We start from the raw sequence: 23,090 nt of genomic DNA on the forward strand, positions 1-23,090 counted from the left end.
ATACGTAAATAGCACTGGTGTAAAGCTTTTACACCCTTTAGTGGCTCTTTTTTGCTTTGCCTGTTCACTAGCACCGCTATGGTGACATGCGAACAAAAAGAAAATGGGCTTACTATCGCATGTCCATAAAGGTGCCTAGATGAACGAGAAATGAAAAGAAAAGAAGAATGTGTTTTCGAAAGCGCGTCGTACTTCTCGGTGTTCACATCATTTCGCACAGTCAGAGCAGACGGAAACTCCATATGGCTAGAGTGGAAGGAATGCGCGGATGTGGGTTAGAACACGGAATCTTGACGTGTAATCCATACACTATCCTTTAGACCACACCACTGAGAGTTGTACCTATTCTCGAGAGTTTGTATCGCAAGAAACTACTACAAAAGATGCACTGGTTGCTGACTCTCTTCTCTGCACCTCGACGTGGTTCATTACGCGGTATCGGAACACTCCTCCTACCAAAAATATACGTCATCAAGAGCACAATTTATTCAATAAAGAATATGCCTATTTTAAAGAGGTCTCCGATTTGGTGTGCTTGTTCGGTCAAGAAACGAAGCGAACCTATTCTCTCGGAAGGTAGCGTCGAGGCACGCCGAGACGCTGGAAATGGTTTCGATTTTCCCACGCATGTATGGACTCCACCACGTCCAGACAGTCTGGCGTCTCGTGCTGCAACAATTCATGCGGTATTCCTTGATGTACCTCTCATTAACACTACGTTACAGTATCGTCATTTACATTGTTACATTTACACCAAAAGAGTGTGAGCCACAAGCAGCTTCTCGAAATGCCCCACGCTTAAGTAAACTATGAGCCACAGGCAGCTTCGCAAAATGTTCCGCGCTTAAGTAGACTCTCCCGTAAATCGAAAGTTGTCTTTCGTTATTGGAGGTGCAAAAAAAATGGAACGTTTGGCGAACACTATGGTCAGTTATTTAAAAATAATAGATATGGAAAACAATAACATGAAAATGAAACTACAGAAGACTGTCTCAGACGTCTATGAAAAATGACAGAACACTATAGCAAACCAAGTTTTCTTCCCCTTTTCTTTCAATGAGGTCGCACTTTTGACCAGTTGTAGGAGAGATCGGCTTTTTGCTTTGATTAGAATGTTCCATATGCAATATAAAAACAAAAAGATGGCACCGAACTTCATTTAGGCGAAATATAGTTTGCTATGCGGTTGATACGTGGCAATCTCAGCTCTAAAGGCCAATTAGTAATAGAAATTCAAATTAAAGGTAAATTAATAACAATTAATTAAAATCGCTCTTATGCCACCCTGACCCACAAACGCCTACGATTCATGCTCCCGAACAGCTGCTGATCAACATTATGTGAGGAAGCGGTGTTTCGAACGGATCAACCTTTTACGTCCTCGACATCAAACGTCAAGAATGTGAAGCAGGTATTAATTATTTTATCTACCTCTTTTAAGTTTGTAACCTTCTAAAAACATTCTATGTATTACTTTCCATTTCCGATGTATTCTTCAGCACGAGAATCTAAAAAAAAAGTTGGTGAGTGACGGATCCTATGAAAGATACCACCTTGGATGACCTTTAAAAATTTTGGATTTATTAGCCAAATGAATTCTTGGCATTTGAAATCCGGCGCAGTTTTTTCGATCTTTTAATTAAATGTACGTATATGCTGCACCATATAGATCCGGCAACGATACGACAGGGGTATAGACGTGGCATTCTGTAAATGCGTTTGTATTTAGTGTATATGGGGTAACTTCCTATGAGAGAAAAATGGAAGAACGCGTGTGTACATATACACGTTAAAGAAATTTGTGGGCATCGCAAGTCACAAGCGCACAATCTGTTTTCGCCATATCTATAGTCTTGCTGTCTGCCCTTCGCCTCCGCTAGTAACACAATCCGGCACGCGTGAACCCAGCACTATCGCTGAGCTTTGCGTGAGACGACAACATTTTTATCTCCAGTCGGCTGCTCCACTTCCACGCCGCGCCATTTCCAAGTGGCCCGCCGCATGCGTTTTCAAAAACAAGCGCCGAAGATAGCTCCTGCCGTGCCTCTTTCAGCGAGCACGTGTACCGGCAGCAATCGTTCGACCTCGGAGAACATAAATCGCAGTGCGTTGCCTGCAGCAGGCACAAAGAAGTCCTCTTCCAGGGCGTTCTTGCGGGTCCCGCGGTTTCATCGGGCACAAAATAAGTTTATAATAGAAGCACCGAAAGCGGCATGGACGCCTTTTTCTCAGGCAAACGGGCGGTGGTCACGGGCGCTGCGCAAGGTATGTCTCCTGTACGCCTCCCACAGGGAGAAATGCTAGCTCGTATTTTTTTTTTTTGCTCGGCTTCTGAATTTGTATTGCGTGTGCGATCCGAAAATACTGCACTTCGCTCCGTAAAGTACGGAAATAAAAGATCCATCTTTTTGCTTATTTTACGTGACTCGCAGAACAGAGGGAACTACCACAGCGGCTCGGGCAGTTAAGGAACGCGTGTGCCACGCGGAAGTGTACAGATATAACAGGAAACAAGAGCACACTGCTCCGCACTCGTTTTACATCAATACAGGAAGCTGGTGCGCACTTTGAATGAGTCCCTTCATATACCGACGTCTTTAATCGTCACCTTTATCCTGAAGGATCTCAACACACGGAAGTCTGAAAGCTGTATTGGTGGTGCCCGTGTTTACGCGTGTTCCAGCTGCAATATAGCACTGTGATTTAGCGCAGTTGCGCTTACTAAGCGACTGCTCGAATTTCCAGACCTGAACCGACTATTACTGTGGGCATCAACATCCTTATATATAACTATATTAATTGCATATCAGCTTCCTGCACTAAACCATTCTTTATAAAAGTATGGATTTCAAAATTAATGACACCTTTATTAGGGGCGGAATTCAGCATGCACACCTAAATATAATGTAGTTGCTGGCATCGCCTCAGGTATTCTGTTTTGGGTGACTTGTATCTTACGGCAGCGTTCGCGTCGCACTTAAAGGCAAGGTTGTGCAGCAGACGGCCTCACAGTGAATGTGTTCTTGGCGCTATGTATCAGAACAGTGGCCTGAAACTTCTTGTATTTCAATACAGAAATGCTTCACATACCAATGCTCTAAATAAATAATTTGCCTCATTTTTATTTCCAGAAGGGTTGTCATACACGAAAGGGTTTCTTCCTATTTGCTCCAATATTTTACCGTCACGATGAACTGCAACATGAGCATCCTTGCCTCTATTTACGCAGTAACCACTCTGCCTTTAATGTATTCCCTCTCTCTCTTTAGAGCAAAAACCACACAAACGGCTATAGAAGCAGATGGGACACAGCACTTCAATCGCCGTCTGTGTGCTTTTGCACTATTCCGTAAATAATGCCATACCAACTAGCCCATCTGTAGGGCTGCGTGTTATGGGATAAATTCGAGAAAATCCGATAAACACTCGCCGGTAAAATTTTTGACAGTTCGGATTCATCTGATAAACTCTGATTTTAACGGCCAATATGACCCTGTTCCGTTCTTTATCGAAAGAGCGTGTGCTAAGCGGTCATTAATAAATCGGCCGGTTTGGCCGATACAAACTTTACCTCACATAAAGAGTATCTCGCAGACCGCAGCCATCGCACGTTTTACAAAGGGCTTGTCGCGCTCGGAGCGAGAGATGTCAACGTACTACGTAGGGCCACCGGAGCGCGAGACGACACGGCACTGTGGCGCGCCAGACGATATCGAATATACGGAGCTCGTAAAGTATGGTGACGTCTATTACAACAAGCTTCATGGTTCTAGTACGCATAAACGTTCGCATTTTGTGTGCAAGTACTTGTGCTTGTGTGTATGTTTTTGTGCGTTGAAACCATCCAGATAACTAAAATAAGCGTCGTGTATTCTGATGTTTTCGCGTGCAGATATCACTTCATCTAAGATATTGCAGTATGAGAATAGTGCGAAATTAAACTCCGAATTTCGGAGAATTTCGGTTTTATGAAAAAGTAAACTCCGATAAACGCCGAAATTCTGCCAAAAAATTAAAATCCGAAAAACAGCCTCCGAATTTCAAAAAAAAATAAACTCCGAAAACACGGAGCCCTACCCATCGGTCAATCCTTCTCTCATCACGCATGTCCGCTTGTGCAGAGACAAATATTGTCGTGTGAAATGTCGCACCATCTATTTTTGTCCTCTCGCTTCTATCTGGTCGTTACTGTTATCATGTCGGCTTTTCGTGTGTTATCAGTGTTTCTTTCTCCCCATTGCGCAAGCACGCTTTGTGCACGATATGAGGGTTGTAGTCGCAAAAGCTTTTGGTTCGTAAGAGCTCTTCCTCATTGGTTGACTGCTTTCGCCGTTAGCGCGATCGCTATTGGGATTGGCTATTGTATCGCTTCTAGCTGATAGACAGTACTGCAGAATAAAAATTTACATAATCAAGAGAAGCTGGTATTGCCTCACAAGTGTCGCTGGTGTCTTGGGTGTGAACGACAAAAAAAAAAAAAAACCCGGCGCCCTCAAGCGCCGAGAAATGTGGCCGTCAAAGGTGGGCCGGTGACATGCGTATTTCTATGTGTTATTTAACAATAAATTATGCTTTCTATGTAGATAGTGGGTTGGTCGGCAATCAACCGTTTCTGATACGGCAATCTCATCTTTTATCGAGGTAATCTAGGTGACTTCTAATTTCACGTTGCCATATTTTATTGCTGCCTGGATATGAACGCATGACCGTTGTTGCTGCCTGTAGCAAATGAAGTGTTGCGCTGCTAAGCATGCGGATGACGGTCCGATTCCAAGGCATGGAGAAAGGAAACAGTTAGGCGAGAGCATTGCGCAATGCGGTAGAAAGAAAGACAGAAAGAAAGAAAGAAAGAAAGAAAGAAAGAAAGAAAGAAAGAAAGAAAGAAAGAAAGAAAGAAAGAAAGAAAGAAAGAAAGAAAGAAAGAAAGAAAGAAAGAAAGAAAGAAAGAAAGAAAGAAAATAATAAAATAAGAAAGAAAGAAAATAAGAAAGAAAGAAGGAAAGAAAATAAGAAAGAAAGAAAGGAAGAAAGAAAGAAAGAAAGAAAGGTGCACGCACACGCCAAGCTTCGCTTGCCCCCATTTTCTCGATAGGGCAGGGGCTCCTGATTTTTATTTTATAAGTTCTTTAATTCTACATATGTATGCTGAATGATCTTAAGTGCGCAATGAGGCTACACTCTAAAAAAAGGAGCCCTTTAACTCTTTTTTTGAGAGTTCTGGCTTGCCACGTTTATGACTCTCTATAAAGAGAGACATGAATCCTCTTTGGAGGTCATTGTACTCCCTTCGGAGAATTGTGTGCCCCACAAGAGAGTTAACGTGCCTCTTTAAAGAGAGTCATGTACGTGGCAAGTCAGGATTCACCAAAAGGAGTCACATATACTCTTTTTTTTCTTAGAGTGCATAGTGTAGACTCTGTATCCCGACCCAGTGACTGACAAAAACCCACAGGGTCCCTTATGCATCCGCCTCAGTCAACTCGAAGGTTAAAGCCATCTTCTTCTCTTTCTTCTAAGTCGATGTATTGAACCTCACGCGCCCCCCTCCTAAAGCTTTCTGCAGTTAACTAACGTGGTTTTGCAATGCCTCCAGGATCGGAGGCATTCTGAGCTTTCTGCGCCTCACCTTGTTTTGAACTGCCTCCGGCATCGGCCGACCTTTGAGCAAGCAATCATGTCATGTGATGATGTCACAGTGACTTTATGATGACGTCATAAATTTTGGCGATCTGTGGCGTCATGTTGACGTTATATGGTCACGTCATCACATGATGATGGTTTTTTTGCATCATCGTGTTAACGCCACCGATGTGGAACGCCGACGCGGGACGCCGGTCAGTTTTCGAGCTTGAATATAAGGCTTTCCCCTTAGTAATCTTCACCGGTGTCAACACAAGAAAGCTCTATTTCCGATGAAGTTAAGCGGGCTTTTCTTCCAGAGGAATTAGCCATTGCCCTGTCTTGCTATTTTGCAAGACAGGGCAATGGCTGCCACGTGACAATGCCAATATGTGCCTTACATGAACATCCTTCAGATGCTGCGAACTCAATTCGAGTATTGTGGCTTATAATATGCAGTATAAGCGCTGTACATGATCGTGAGCTGGTCACGACAACTGTTCCCATCTATATACATACACATACGTATGCGGCATGCGGCGAACTTGAGTGTTTCAGAGCGTGACAACGCGATACCGCGCGCTGGTGCCATGCGTTATAGAGTTATAGAGTAGGGTTGGGGGGGAGCGTTCACTAGGCATATATGTCTCCTTGATCAATTTACTCCAACGTGTGTAAATAAATTTCGCGCAGACATCAATGAATCGTCGCAAACTGATGCTTATTTTGTACTTTTTAGCTTTATAAATAAGCGCCTTTCTTAATGCCCATGTATTCTCAGCTACGGCTAAATATGCCATTAGGTAACATAAAAACTCAGCGACAGCTTTTGTATACTGGAAAAAGTGTTACGTTGCCATAAATAGAAATCTATGTGACTTTAGTCATTGATAGAATACGAATATGTGTAATTTTAGCGCTGCAAAGCAAAACATAGCGTATATTGCATGTGGGACCTTAACAATGTTAGAACTACCATAGGTGCATGAATCAGAAATGCTGTAGTATTTGAGATAAATACAAAGTTTTAGAGTACCCTGCCACTAGAACTAATGACACAGCTAGATCGCTAGTTTCCTTTCGACAGTCTGTTGCCGATAAACTTAGAAAATAACGGGGTCATCACAATTGCACTTTACTTCGCGCTGACCTTTCGTTACCTCTATCCTCTTCAGGAATGGGCGCACGGATCGCCACTGATTTGGCGAAGTTTGGGGCAACTGTTACTGCTGTAGACATCAACGCAGCAAAGCTGACTGAACTACAGAAGCAAGTATGTTCACCTTTTTAAACGGCATATTAAGCATGCTCCTTGCAGCTAACTTATACGTATAGGGGCTGGAATGTATCACAATAGAGTGCCCGACAATGCAGTACACGCCAGCGTCATTTGTGATCCTTTCCAGAAACGACCTCACCCGGGAAGTTGAATTACTTCAGAAGCGCCTGGTTCGCTTCACTGATACTGAACATTCACCCTACGTGGACATGATTGCCACGATTCTCTAATGTTAACATTACACAGCATATTAGGGCCAATTCCTCGCCCTTCGAAACAGCGACGGGTTTTAGAGTCACTATTTCATTACCTGTCAGAGAGTAAACTAATCGGAAAGCCTTGTTTCAACGCACAGACCACTCTTTCAAAAATTAAACACATAACCTGTTACTCTACACATTATGCTAATACATTCATCTCTAAACAATCGCTGAATGAAACATGCTGCCATCGTGCGTTGTTACTCAAAGCGTCTCCATAACTTTCCAAGATCTCTTAGGCGCAGAGTATGTTTAAATATTCATTATGTTCTACTTCTAATACTTCTTGAAACCTTTCACAGTGTATGTATATTACCTGTTTAGATGTGCACTTTCTACATATATATATATATATATATATATATATATATATATATATCAGAATTGGTTTTCCTGTAGTGGCAGAGATTTTAAGATGGCTAAAGAAATTATTTGGAGCTGTAATTAAAAGAAGTTATATTAATTAACTTTTTAATAAGTGGACTTATGTGGTTGTGTCAAATGGGGGAATTGAAGTTCTTCGTGCCAGAAACCCAATCCAACTTTGAGATTTCGAAAAAGTGGCATCTAGTAATAATTACGAAGTAATGAATTTCAACCAAATTCAATGGCGAAACCTAAACAGAAACATGGAAGAACGCGACTGCCATATTCTTCTGAGACGTTCAAAATGAGCGAATGACTTTTTCTGTGGCGTTAGGCATCTTAAGATGATTAGATACATGACTTGAGACATTAATTAAGAAAGTTAAATTAATTAACTTTTAATTATAGAGTTAGGTGACTGTGTCAAATTGGGGAATTGAAGTTCTTCGTGCCAGAAACCCATCCCAACATTGAGATTTCGAAAAAGCGGCCTCTAGTAATAATTACGAAGTAATGACATTCAACCGAATTTGATGGCTTACGCTGTTGAAAGCCGTCGCATTTCGTTGAATTTCATTACGCCACAACAATTATTGGAGGACGCTTTTTCGAAATCTCAAAGCTCGGATGAATTCCTCGCATGAAGAACTTCAATTCTACCATTTGACACAGTCACCTAACTCCATTAATTAAAAAGTTAATTAATGTAACTTTCTTAATTACCGTCCTAAATGATGTCCTTAACTACCTTAAGATTCCTGCCGCTACAGAAAAAGCAATTCTGAAAGTCCCGAGCAAATATCGCATTTCCCTGATCTTTTGCGAAGGTTGGACACATTTCTTGAAACACCCTGTGTATACATATATATATATATAGTGAAGTGGATCCTCCGTGAGTAACAGTAACAACGGAAGTGTTCATTTCGACAGTTTCGGCCAGAGCCTGGCCTTCATCCCTTTCCTCCTAAACAGCGATTTACACCGCGTTTCTGCTGCTTTCCTTTGATTTTTTGTGCCTGTGTGAGTTTTCTTCTACCGTTAACTGGCGGTGAATTTCGATTGTGTCTGATAATCATTCTTGCCATTTTTGCAGTCAAATTTATACTTAGTTTATTTCAATATGTTCCAGATTTGTCCATTTCAGGTTCTTGTGATTCAACTTCCCTTCTAAAATTATTTTATTTTAGTATTTGCTTCTAATAGCTAAATTCTGCCTGCTGCATGTAGCTCCTCTCTTTTCTTTTTCTGCCTCAGCCTACGAGAGCCTTTTCGCATGCTGTGAAATGAATAACGCGATATAACACAAATGGAAGATAACATATGCCAACTTAAGCTGATCAGTGTACAAAGAGTCGTCGCACGCAATCGTAAAATTGCACCCAGGAACGAAGACTACCACTCGTCAAAGGTCAATCCAACGAAGGTCAAAACGTTGTAAGGAAATCCTATGCCGATGATAAAGACATACAGCCTATAGCCTACAAGCTGCAAATGCTTCGCCTCGCCCTCACCGCACGTTTCCTGAAGAGCGTCAGCATTCCCGCCATCGTGTGGCTGTATTTGATTCGCGAGAACGCGTGGGTATTTTGGCGTTTGTAGCTCGCTGTAATCGCCTAACTGTTGGCTTCCTTTGCTCGCCCGTCACCTGGTTAACGCCAAAGGTAAGTACGATTCCCGTCGTCACGTTTCTCAGAGCCGCGCTGTTCTGAAGTCTCGTCTACAGGCGCGTGACAGTCACGCTCGTATCGACTCAAATTTGCCGCAGCCTTCAAGACAACGCCATCGCGGCTAGAGGGCGACGAGCGTGCACGTTTCTGTGACGCCGAAAACGTGCATCGAAGCGCAGGCATATTGTAACGGAGATGTAGGGCAGCTGCTTCTCGACAAGGAGACGAAGACGAACAGTAACATGCATACCGCTGTGCAGCAGGGAATGTATGCGTCTTCTCAGCGCACCTGATATGCCTTTCCTTGCCCCTTTCTCAGGTCTACTGACAAAGTGTGCATGCGGTCGAATGGATGAGGATTTATGATTCGAATCGCATGCTGGAGTCCTCCACAGCAATTTATCCTTTATAACTCCTCTTCTGCACTCTATAACGCAAACACCTCACCCATAAAACGGCCGCAAACCTCATTAGCTTACTCCATTAAATTACGCACGAATATATTTTCACTCGCCAAATCGGCACACGCAAGAAAAGTGCGCCTACCTGACGCTGTATATCCTCCTCAAGCGTACGCGCCAAATCTATACTGTTTCTCATCCACGATGTTTGGGCTTCCTGACGAGGGCCTAGATTACAGATTAACACCGGGGTGCATATTCTATACTTTTAATACCTATGTGTATCCGCTAATTTTGCTTGCATTTTGCAAATAATCTCTCTTTGCAAATAATCTCTAATTTCCTTTTTATGCCACGTTCGGAATGGAGATTAAGACGTTCCCGTCACAACATTGCTTTGAAACTTCAAATACCTTTCTTACATACCCTCGATCATATTTCTACAAAGTTCTCTCAGCGCCTCGCCGCTGCTCGCTTTTGCATTTAAAATCTCTTGCGTTGCATACATTCGCATTAAAGTTTTGCTAATGCAAAGGCTTGAAACTAATGTAATAAAAGAAAAGACGCTCGACGCTAAAGTACGAGGTCAATAGATAATGAAGCCAAAGAAAGCATATGGGGAGGCCATTTGTAGTTATTCAGCTGCTGCCAGTTGTTCGCTGCTTTCTGACCATTTTCCTTCCTTTTTAGCTTATAATTTCTACACCTCAATTACAAAATATAAATAACTTATCTGTTTTCCTTGACTTTTACATTTAGGCAGTAGGACGCAACTAAAACAGCTGACAGCTGAATGCAAGTAAACAGCGAGGTGAATGCAAATAAAAACAACCTACATTAAATTGCGGTCGAAAATAAAACAATTCGATGATAGAGTATAACTAAAGCTTAGTAACGTGCTTGTTGCACAAGCCGAACAAGAAAAGTTTCTACGACTATAGATTAGTTAATATTAGGAATATGCATATAAGTTTCACTTGTCAGTTATCTATAAACTTCAGTGTAATGTATATAATGGCACTTTTGATCTCGCTGAGGCTGAAAGGACAACTGTAAAGAGAGAGAGAGAGAGAAATAGATGAAAAGGAAACGCAGGGAGGTTAACCTGGCGCGAGTGTAAAAACTTCGGGAACAATCACCAGGAGAAATGAACGAGACCGGTTACTTCAAAAAACAAAATAAAAAAAAAACTTTCGTATATGCACAGATTACTACAGCTGCTTTTTACTAAAGCGCCTTTATTCGAAAGCAGGACGTGCTGCTGGCAGGCAGACTACAAATTAACAAAAGACTTCGATGAATAAGGAAATGAAATCCGCATGCAAAAAGCAATCAGCGTAATCTCTCTGGATACTTCTTGCAATGCGTCACACAACGCATACCAGAAATAGGGATCAGTTAAAGTACAAGCTGTTTCACACTTACTCGGAGCGTATACCAATGCGCACCGAGTTTTCCCTTATGGGTGAAACAGCCTGTAAATATATGGGTGCCTGTCCCAAAAATAATAAACACATTCAGTGAATCTGTATTCCTAAACTCTTCATTCAGCCCTTTTGAAAAAAAAAAGCACTGATTCGCATAGAGAGGGTGTGTGCTCTAATATCCAATCAAGAAATTAAAGAGACTTGCAAGCGATTTTCACAGTAACTTCTTTTTAAGTACAACGGACATAGTAACTGTGAAAGTGCCCAGTCATGCCGTAATTAATGAGAACTAACAGACAATAATGCCAAGGAAAGTATAGGAGATGTTATTTGTAATAATTGGAATATAAATGTGAAGAAAGTAAAGTGGACGAAAAGATAACTTGCCGCCGGCAGGCACCGAACCTGCGACCTTCGCCAAAAAGGCAGAAAAAGAGTGTTCCACACTCGCCGCCATGGCTGCGATCGGCGCTGACTAGCATATTCCTAGGTTTAAATGCACATATATACCCTATAAAGTGGACGGGGGGATGACCGCCGCCGTAGCTCAGTGGGTCCATCCGAAGGTCGCAGGTTCGGTCCCTGCCGGCGGCAAGTTATCTTTTCGGCCACTTTACTTTCTTCACATTTATATTCCAATTATTACAAATAACATCTCCTATACTTTCCTTGGCATTATTGTTTGTTAGTTCTCATTAATATTTTATCTAACAAAGAAAAACGAGCCCTTTAAAGCCATCTTCTTTCCTTCAGTCATGCCGTAGTAACACGGAGAACTACGTCACACATACATTATTAGAATTCTTTTTCCATCGGCGTAAGGATGAAGTCGCAGGCTAGAGACATGCTGGACACAGTAATAAATAGGTTATCGCCATAGACCAATTGTACGCCAGAATTGGCGGGAAGTGGTTCAGGATATGTGACTATTGACATCTCCGTAATGCTAGCTTCGATTCACGGCAGAATTAGTCAACGTCCCTATGTTTCCTCACAGGGAAATATAATTCCGCGCGTATGTTCTCAGCAAACTCGTGCGCTTGCAAAAGGACTCAAGTGCTCCACCATTCAGTGAGAAACGCCACGACGTGCAATCCATTGCAGTGTATGTATTTAAGGGATGGCATCCTTGTGTAGAGGGATGGTGCACAAGCTACGTTCATTTCGTGCCGAGAAAATCTACATATGCATGGCCTGACCGATTGTCTGTATAGTTGCTTTGCTATAGCGCTTTCGCTCCAGGATAACTTTTGCTTGGGCGCGTTGGTACTTACTGAAGGACATAATATTGCAGCGCAAAACTCGGTAAGAAAGGCTAAAAGGCAGACTTTCCTGTTTTTATCTTCATTTTAGTGTTTCTTTTCTAGTTTTGCGCCACATTAACACATCTATCTTTTGATTTAAGACAGTATATTTGAAATGGACGACGACGGAAATAAAGATATTGGGGACCGATCTATTCTTTGAAGAAGAAGTGATCCTAAACTGCGTCGATTAAAGCGAGTTTAGAAGAAGCTAAAAAGGAGAAGAGCTCAAGCATTTTTGATGCCTTCAGTAGATGCCAAGAACAAGAAAATGCTGCCGACTGTGCAGGAAAGCGCACCGGTTGCCAAGGAGAACTACTCGCTCTACACATCTAGTCATCGCCATTACGTCCACGCAACGGAAGATGGTACCAACAAAAGCATATTGGTGATGTTAATTTTTCCCCAAGTATTGCGATGTCGTTCATGCGCTGCCACTTAGACTTTTTTTTTTTTGCGTAGCCACTTCAAACCAATATAAAATGTTCCAGTCAAAATGGGACAGTTACTTAATTACAGCCGCTCAGCAAGTATAACCACCATGAAATCAGACCTTACCCTCGCACCGTTGTCGTTGCGCAGAAAAGTATCGCGTATTGCTTTGTTCTATGAAATGCACCATCTTCCTGCACTTTGCGATTACCTCATCACCCAACCGTTTTATGTATCCCATTGCAGTGACCATCGTCACAAAGTCGGACTCGCTTCATGCAATACAATGTGCTTCCATCAATCATTTTTACCACGTACCTCCCGCGACGGGAATAACTTTCCCTTATATTGTGGACATTAATAATTATGAGCAGTTCCGCAATGCATTAGCTAAAATTGTGTATACTGGGTTTTTTTTTTATGTGTGTGTGTGTGTTTTAAATGCAATATAGCTTTGAGTTACACGGTTGACATGAGTGCGCTGACAAAATCAAAACCAATCAAATCAAATCATTTTATTTCCCAGAAAAAAAGGTTCTGGAGAGGTTCACAGGCAAAGGTCGTTGGAGCAGGCTCGACCATATTGTCAGCAGCAAACTGCTTTTTTTTTTCTTGGTTCCGTTTAATGTGGCTTTGGCTCTTTTATTTAAAAAAAAGCGCCTCAATTTCTCCCGGCAGTAACATAAAAAAAAATGTAGACAGCTTGCACTAAGTCCCGCGAGCTTGGGCCTCAGCGAAGCTAGTGATCTGCTAACTAGTCCCGGCTTGACTAAGTTGTTGCTAGGTTTTGTTAAGTATTGCTAGCAGGCCCGTAGCCAGGGGTTGGGGAGGGGCTAGGGGCCTGCCCGCCCCCCCCCCCCGAAATTTTGGTGAAGTAGGTATTTTTACCAAAAATAAATAATGAAAATAGGTGTTTTTCTCAAATAGTCATGGTTTTCAGCAAGTAGGCCCCCCACCCCCCGAAAAAAATTCCCGCTTTTCTTTTTTTTTTTCATGGTGCGCGATAGCGGTTACGAACACCGGCTGCGGCGGCGGCGGAAGCGGCGGACAACTACGCCACTAAAAATCAGCTGCTGTGATCTTATACCAGCTATCGCTGTAAAACAATGAATCGTAGGCCAACCGCTTATGTAAGCCAATTTCATATATCTTTGTTTAAGCTGCACGCACTGGTTGAAGCAAAAGTGATCACTTACATAAAGCAAGAAGAAAAAAGCTGGTGCCGTTGGCGAGCCAATCAGCCTTTTTGTACAATATTCTTTCCAGTTTTCATCGTTTAGTGCGCTATGAGGCTTCCTCGAGTACGCCTACGTTCATCGTTGAAGCCCCGCAAAATAACTACCAGACTACACTCTAACGAGACTAGGGGAAATCACACATGCTTCGTCTTCGTGCTTGCTACGGTTATCGCAGTTGTTCCTTTCCCTTCCGATTCCAGGTGTCTTCATAACAGCGAGTGGCGAACAGAAAGATCGCCTTTTCGCATGTTTGAAAGGCCTGCGAGTTCACAAAAGTTCACATATCTGCGCCTTTCTTTTTAGGTGAGCAACATTATTCCTGTGGCCGTAGACCTATCCGACTGGGAGGCGACAAAGCGTGCTTTGGCCAACATCGGCGACGTAGATTTGCTCGTGAACAACGCTGGCATCACCAAATTAGAAGCGTTTGGAGAAATTGAACCGGATAGTATTGACAAGTAAGTTTCGTATTGCAAGCACGTGTGAATAGTACGCGAAAAGAGAATTTAATTAACTCGCATGTTTAGCTTGCTTCTTCACGTTTTTCTAGCTATTGTCATCATGCGCCGCCCTGACCTTAGCTCTTCTCGCATACATTATGGCGTTTTCGAACAGTTTCTTTATTAGAGCAACAAGCCTAAGCGCCGATCATGATCTAAAACGAAGCAAACGAGTAGTCTAACGCTAGTCGGCATCTTATGGCGGTGAGTGCATTGGAAATGTAGCAACAATCTTGTAGCAACAAGCTTATTGAGGATCACAGAGGGGGTCCATATGGTCATTCTTCATTCTTCTAACGATAATTTTGCTGGATTTATGGCGGTGTGATAAAGCTTTCTTGATCTCTCGTTATTATCTTCACTTTCTGCGTTACCTCAGTCGAAGGCAACACAACATAAATGTAACCTTAGTTCCGGCAAAGTTTTTCCGCCTCAGCGTAGAGTTCATTTGATATTACTAATTAAGTTCTTACTAATTACGTTCTACGTTATTAGAATCTCGCTAATTAAAGAATGCTAATTAACACCATGACATTTAAGAAGTTGCTCATTATGACCGTGCTATTGATGATTGCCGATTAAGATCATGCTAATTAAGACCTTGCAAGTTAGGATCATGTTAATGAAGTCATTGATAATAAGCAAGTCCTCATTATCATAGTCTTCTTAGCACAATCTTAATTAGCAAATTTTTATTAGTTATGTCTAAACTGATTAATGCAGCCTTAACTGATAAACCCTTAATCAACACGCTGTTAATTATCATGATCTTAATTAGTAAAGCCCTAATTAGTCTTGCCTCATTTAACGAATTTTTAATTACAATTGCGTTAATGTGATCGTAATTATCTTCATCATAGCACGACATGGCTTAATTAGCTTGATCTTAGCATAGCTTGGCTTAATTAGCTTGACTAAGCATGGAGACTGACTAAGACCACGAAGAGGACGAAGAGAGCCAGAGCGCGCGCCGGCTTTTGATGATGAGAGTTTCTTTTCGACTCTGCACGGCATAACGAAAAGCTTAAGAGCTCCGCTTTAAAAATACTGATAAGCACGTAGAATAATTAGGGGGTGTAATCACATCCCATCCGTCTGAGGCTTGACCACTTGACCTTTTCTCTATAACTTGATGGCAGCGTGTATCGGTTTCATGCGAAGCAGCCAGCGTGTACTTCTATGCTGTATTTTATGGCTTTGGGCCAAGCATTACGGGGTGGATCGACGTGTTTTTGTGAGTGTAGTAGCTGTGTGGACATCGTGGGCTTAGCAGGCATGTCGACAACACTGGCGTTTAAAGGGTAACCTATGGTGCGACGTAACGTCAGCCCTCACGTTAGAGTACATACGGCACTATTATCGAAACTAAGTGCACTTGATGGTGAAATCATGTGAATATCATATGTAACTTTCGTTAATGTATTCCTCCTGGTTCAAGCAATGCTTCAATATAGCTTGCTGAATTAGGAATACAAATGTAACGTTTATTAGACTGCTATAAAAGCGGAGCCAACACTGTAACCACAGACATTAACCTGACATGACGCCTGTACTGTATCGTAGGAGTACATACGTAGTGTTCATTGCTTTGTTATAAGATTAGATAGCCTGCACCACAACCACAATTGATGTTGCACCGACATTACGCCTGCATAAGCTGTTTTTCCAAACGAGTTTATAGACCTGGCGTGGCTCTGTGGTAGAATACCTCATTGCCACGCAGAATGCTTGGGTTCGATACCTGCTTTGACCCTAATTTTTATTCTTTCCATTCGTCTGGCCAACGCTGCCGATGTCGGTTTTTCTTAACGCTCGCGCATTTAAATTACCAATATCTGTTCTCGCCGTTTCTGGGTAGATATAAACTGTCAGTCACCTGTGGCGCATACCCGTACACCGCGGTCCGTATTACACGGGTATGTGCCACACGTGTCTGGAGGAAAGGGTTTGACGACGTAAGCGACAGGATTTTCACGTTCATCATATCATGATCCGACAGTGATACTCGTCAAATCCTCTTTCCCTCCCATGCAAATATTGGTCAACACCAAGTTAAGGAGGCGATCATGAGAGCACCCAGACGTAGGTGGCTAGATAGATAGATAGATAGAAACGCTCAAAGTGCCAAAAGTTCGCAAAGAAATGCTTCGCATTTAAGGATGACGATAGCGGTGCTCAAAAGAAGCGGGGCTCGTGTCCGGTTCCCGGAAAAGCCTAGAAGACGACAGCTGCGCAGGACTACTTAGAGTGCGCATGCGCGTATTTTCGTTCACATCACCCACTGCGCTCCGTTGTACGGCGCTTATCAACTCAGCGGTTGATGCTCACGCGTTCAGATTTAAAAAATGGGTGGCTGCACGTTGGTCATGAGGCTTTGTTCTTTTTTTTTTCGGGGGGGGGGGGGGGGGGCAATCATGCGATTGCTCTTCAATGTTTTCCAGCCCCTGATTTATTTATCTGAGAGCACTTAAGTGTTTTTCTTTGTATTGACACAAGTGAAAATATTGACTGCCGCGTCTTCGCAACGTTGAAAAATCACGAGTACTTGTGATACAGACGCTACTAACAAAGGTACCCGTTGTAATCGCAATCGACACCCTCATGTAATTCAACTTCTTACCTGAGTTCTTGCAGTTTGAAAGAACTGTTTCCTTGTATATACATGTAAGGTCAAATAAGTGATAGCTCATGATATGAGCTTCAAATACGTGTAAGAGCACTACAGACACATAAAGCTCCACACCACATTACTAGGAGGTTAAAAAGCAGGAAAAGTGTTTTCAGCATAACAGTAACCGTAGCGAAAGACAGGTCCTTGGTGTCCTCTGAGCCCGACGTGTCATAAGCATGCAAAGATCTTTATAACCGTTCACATGCTTGATATGACTATCTCGACTTGTTACAGAATTTTTGCAGTGAACTTCAAGGCCGCAGTGAACGTTTCGCAGGTAAGTTATAATTCGCACTTACATTACAGTCTATTAAATCCCTTCAGTTTGTCCTAAACACGATGTCCCCGCTCTCACCGTTTTCCAGGTTATGTCGAGGTGAATGATCGCAGCTCTTTCCAAATCAAATATATTATTCCCTGAAACACCTTTCTTCGTCTAAATCTGGCGATAGAACATAGGTTTCCTGTGGTCGCGCTTGCTTGTCAATCCAAGTTAAGCCTACATTTTATAAAAAAGGCCACCTGCTACGCTGTTCCTTCAGGCTTGGCACCGCTAGTGCGAAGCTGCCTGCGCGCTCGCTCGCGGGCCCGTCGTGGCATCCCGCGGCGGCCGCGGTAACTATGCAGCTCACTATGCTCAAATCAGCGAAGTTCCGTGGACATTATGTTTATGGCGCGGTCATTTGGGTTTATGGTATCATTGCTGAAAAGAACGAGCAATTTCTAACCGACTTTGAGAATTAATGGTAAATTCCAGGCCGCTCGCTGCGCTAAAATGGTTGGCTCATACATGTTCTCAGAAGCGTCGACTACCGATCGGCAGCGTTTTCTGACCATGCTGAGAAAGTGTTGCAGGGCTCCTTTAAAGGGACACTAAAGAGCAAAACTATTTTTCTCACATTAGTAAAGTACTCTTTCACGTCACCAAAAACACCACGCTTGCGGCGAGAAGACGCTTAGTAAGCGAGAAAACGCGCAAGAACAAAATGTGGGCGGCGACGCCACCTTGAAGTTTCCGCGCCATTCGCCGTGACGTCACATGTTTTGACGTCGCCTACTAGGGACTACGTAGTCCCTAATCGGTAAAAATGAAGTACATTGTCCTCTGAAGGGGCCATAGATTTAACATACCTAGTTTGGGGTAATTTTGTTGAGCCAATGGCGCCAAAATACGATAAATACACTATGAAATCCGCGACGTCACGCGGGGAGGTTTCGGCGCGAAATTGAAAAATGAAACTTTGAACTTCATTTTCACCTCTATTAATAAACCTATAATGGCGAAATTAACGACATTGGAGTTCTCAGAGCACAATTTATCGATCTAGGCCGATTCATTGTTTCCCTTTAGTGTCCCTTTAATATAAAAACCACATGATGGCCAGCGCGACACACGTTAGTGTGATTATATAGCTTGGCACAGACTGCGCATCAAGTTCGGCTCCACCCATTGCAAGACATACTAAATGCGATGTTACATCATGTTCAGTGCGGTTTTGCTTCAGTCTACTTCACAACCCCTCTCACAGACATCTCTTCAATATTATTACACTATGACATCAACAGAGCCCAATGCCACTTTGCGCAGATATGCGTGCGATCCATGAAATCCCGAGGCGTGCCTGGTGCCGTGGTGAATGTGTCGAGCCAGTCCTCACTAGTGGCGCTACCTGAGCACGCTGCGTACTGTGGCAGTAAGGCTGCCCTCGACATGCTTACCAGAGTCATGGCGCTCGAGCTGGGCCCATACAATGTAGGTACCACTTCCTCATTTCCACTGCATCAGCCTGTGTAGAGACTGATTGAGCGTGTTGTTGGCTTTAGGGGCGTAGCTCCTCTTAGTCTAACCTTGTCACGTCTCCATTGTCCGGCGTTACCGGCGTAAACGGAAGTATGCCCCGTATAATGCACTAGATGGCGCTGTCTCATAGAAGTACATACAAACTGCAGTTCAGGGACGATATTCTAGATGGCGCTGTACACAATCTGTGTCATCACCATTTCTCGTCTCATTTCCTAGATGGCGTTGGTCCAATAGAATTGTGTGCAATATGGCGCTTGTGTGAATCGACACTAGATGGCGCTGGAAGTGTCGCTGCTCTTCGATTAGCTGCTGCGCGGGCTGCGCGGGGATGCTCGGGGAGCGAGCACCTCTCTCATTCTCCTGGATCGTCGCCGTACGTGTCGGATCGTTGGTGGAGCATGGACGATGCGCAGCGGCAGGCGCTCGCTTGGCGGCAGCCAGGCGGATCCCGAGACGGTGCGCGCCAAGGACGCCGCTGCGAAACGGGCTCAACGAGAAGCGGATCCCGAGATCATGATTGCTTCAGGAGCTTCGCCCAAGCTCTTCATCATTCACCCGTGGATATGCTGTAATTTTTCGGAGGTTTTTGATTCAAGTTCTAAGGTCACAGATATGCTGGCACCGCAAAACTGAACGTGTGATGCTGGCGTTGTTTAATTGTAGCTATTTATTAGTCGGCCCTAAACTATAGTTACTGAAATCGCCCATATCGAAAACAGACTACACCGAGGTTGTAAATAATATATGGTAAACAATCATCAAAAGAATCCCGACCTTCCATATAACGAGAAATGTACCGCAAAAAATTAGATTATTAAGGAAATAGTGCACCAAAACAGTCCCGCCTAATTTCCACTAATGTAACGAATCTGACTAGGGCTGACTCCATAGAAACTTCATCCCAACTTTGTCATAATTTGCTCACTTCTATAGCAAGCTGGTGTACAGCAGATAGTCTCGAATATGTCGTATCATGACAACGTGAGAGAGGGCGAGGAAGAAAAATATCATAGTTTCACGGCAAGGGCGAAGCAATGAATGCGATAACAACATATTGTAATATTATACGAAGTAATGCCCCTGACACACGGGCAAAAGTAAAGTGCTTTGAAGTAAACCACTTTTGTCGCCCAAAGGGACCATTTTCAGAAAGGAGTTGCGCCGATGACACACGGCACCGGACTAGTGCTTCAGGTGGTTCCTCAGAAGAACGCCGAAAATAAATGGCGCTTCTTCTGCGAGCGATATATTTTTAAAAAAGCTACGCATGTAGATCACTTTTAGCGCTACCAGAACTCGAAAACGTTTGTTTTTAATGTTTGACGGCTTATAATATTGCTCACGTTCGTATATTTTTTTTCTTTTTTTTGCATTTTAGCAGCGACCTCGATTGGTTTTGCAACTATGAATAGTCGCTGTTTTGGTACCCACGTTCTTGCCGTCCTTTCTCACGTTTGTGTCAAAGTGCCGGCGTGCCGCGTTTTATTCATAGCGTTATTCACACAACTGTGATCACGTGATGGATTAGCGGAGTAATTAGCGATAGCGATAAAGGAAGAGTTGCGGTAATCCTGACGCTTGTTGCTCTCGGATTTCTTGATGGTTAGATTAACGCAGCGCAGGCGAAATTCAAACGACTACTCGCGAGAATCTTTACAAAAGAGCGCAGAGACGCGCCTTCACATTACACGAGCGAACAAATGCATACAACAGAGGCGACCGAAGCCAACGCACACCCGACGCGCTTCTCGCTAAGCGTTCTTGTGGGACGTGGACCGCGTATGGCAAGCACGCCGATGAGCGTCCCTTGCAGCGCACTCGCAGGTAGCGTGGAGTCGCGTGTTCCTCGATAAGCGAGTTGACCTTGCAGATCGGGTTTTGCAGGCACAGTGATGACAACACACATTGAAGACACCAACGTGGCGGCGCCAGTGACGTGATGCGGGCGTGCGAGAGTATAGTTACTGTAAACACAAGGAACACAAGCGTGACGCGCGCGACGACACACAACGTGTGGGTTTGACAACCGGCGACAGCCCGCACTGTGCCACTGTCAACACCAACGTGGCGGCGCCAGTGACGTGATGCGGGCGTGCGAGAGTATAGCTACTGTAAACATTTACTGTTTAACAAATCGCTTCACTACTGGAAATGAACACATTTTCTCTAGGGGAAGAAATCACGGGGCAACCTAGCGTTGTGACACGCTTTCTTCTATTGATCAGCTCTGCACACTGTGTGCGAGAGTACTCCCTTACTGCCCGAAAAGTAGATGCGGCATCTGCTTTTCGGAAAAGAACCTTTGCCAGAAAGGAGTTACTCCTTTGTCGTGTGTCACTGCGCCTGAACGCCTTTCCGGAAGATGTCCCCTAGTCTAAAGGACTTTAGAGTGCCCGTGTGTCAGGGGTATAAGGGTAGCTGTGAACCTTTTTGCATCCAATCTCGCGTAACTCTACAATTTATGCGAGACTTTAACTGACTTGACGTCGTAAATGCCAATGTACAGCGGAGCTGAAGGGAAGCGTCAGCGATGAAATGCGAGCTGATGCAAAGCTAGACGAACACTGGCTCCACGAAGGAGTCCCTTGCATGGATTAAACTGAAGGAGCACCATCTCCGCTTGACCGCCAGCATGTCTCCAACCTCCAACTCGCTTTCCTCCTCCACTCACCTCTGCTATATTATGATATACCTCCTCCGTTCCGTCCTCCTCAACTTCACTTCCCCTTCCGACCTCTTGCTATACTATACTATACATGGCTACGCTATGCTTTACCCTCTCCCTCCTGCTTTCTATCTTCCTCACCCTCACTTCCATTTTCTACCCCTTCCTATAATATACTGTACAAGGCTATACTATGTTTTACACTCTCCCCTTCTCTTCACCCTCCTCCTCACCCTCATGTCCCTTTCCCACCCCTTCCTATACTATACAATACATGACTATGCTATGCTGTACCCTCTCTCTTTCTTCATTTCCATTCTCTCACCCTCACTTCCATATGCTTTTACCCACACCCCTCCTCCTCCTCTTCACCCTCACATCACTCATCCTCACCCAACTTCCGTTTCCTGCCCTCTTGCTATACTATACTATACATGGCTATGCTATGCTTCGCTCTCTTCCCTCCTCCTCGCCCTCCTTCGCTAGGCTGTGGACGATACTTCACCAGTTTGAGCTCGGCTCTAACCGCTTCATTGTAAAACACTGATGTAAGGGAATACAGCCGCTCCAGGGAGAATAGCGGTTTTCCTGCAGTCTACAACAGACTGCACGAAATCCGCTTACATACGTATAGAAGTGTACGAGCCGTTTGGTGATGTCTGCCGAGATAGCGCGCGCGCCAGCGCTCGCAACCGCGCGCATATGATCAAGTTCGCACTTGCGAGAATTTTTTTCATAATTGTGATCTTGATGAGCTCAAAGAAGGCAGCCAAGAAGGAATGTGGTGGTTTGCTTAAATTGAATTTTGCCAAATGAGTGGGCCCGAAGCCTTTTTGTGTCAATGCCGCTGTCAGACACGCACGTACGCACACGATACAGGCACACAGGCACACACGCACGCTCATACGCACGTGATAAAGACACGCACATACATGCACACACCCACATAGATACACACGCGATGCAGAAACACACGCACATAGATACACACGATCATACGCACGCGATACAGACACGCACGCACATACACACGCGACATAGATACGCACATACATACATATGCGCGTACGCACGTGATACAGACACTCGTGCGTGTACATGCGAACAGACACGCACGCACTTACCTACAAATGCGCATACACACGCGATACAGACACGCACATAAATACACACGTGATAAGGACACGCAGGCACATACATGACACACGATACAGACACACACACGCATACATAGCGATACAGACACGCACGCGCATGCACAAATGATGCAGACACGCATGCACATACATGCACACATGCATGCACATGCAATACATGCGATACAGGCACGCACGCACTACAGGCGCACACATACACACACACATACGTGCGTACACGCACAAACACGCGCGAAGACACATACACAAACGCACGCCCATGCACTCACACGTTAACACGTGCTCACACGCACATACAGA

General features: G+C 43.9%; 1 protein-coding gene across 1 annotated transcript in view; it reads left to right on the forward strand.

The window, feature by feature from the left end:
• Positions 1 to 2,063: 2,063 nt before the first annotated feature.
• Positions 2,064 to 23,090, forward strand: part of LOC119403397 (L-xylulose reductase) — a 36,337-nt gene continuing 15,310 nt past the window's right edge. The window contains exons 1-5 of the mRNA XM_037670339.2: positions 2,064 to 2,265; positions 6,795 to 6,892; positions 14,297 to 14,451; positions 17,399 to 17,441; positions 18,753 to 18,917. Coding sequence (XP_037526267.1) covers positions 2,214 to 2,265; positions 6,795 to 6,892; positions 14,297 to 14,451; positions 17,399 to 17,441; positions 18,753 to 18,917 — 513 coding nt within the window. The 5' untranslated portion in view covers positions 2,064 to 2,213. The remainder of the gene's footprint in view (positions 2,266 to 6,794; positions 6,893 to 14,296; positions 14,452 to 17,398; positions 17,442 to 18,752; positions 18,918 to 23,090) is intronic.

The sequence above is a fragment of the Rhipicephalus sanguineus genome, chromosome 1 (assembly GCF_013339695.2).
Source record: "Rhipicephalus sanguineus isolate Rsan-2018 chromosome 1, BIME_Rsan_1.4, whole genome shotgun sequence".
Classification (NCBI taxonomy): domain Eukaryota; kingdom Metazoa; phylum Arthropoda; class Arachnida; order Ixodida; family Ixodidae; genus Rhipicephalus; species Rhipicephalus sanguineus.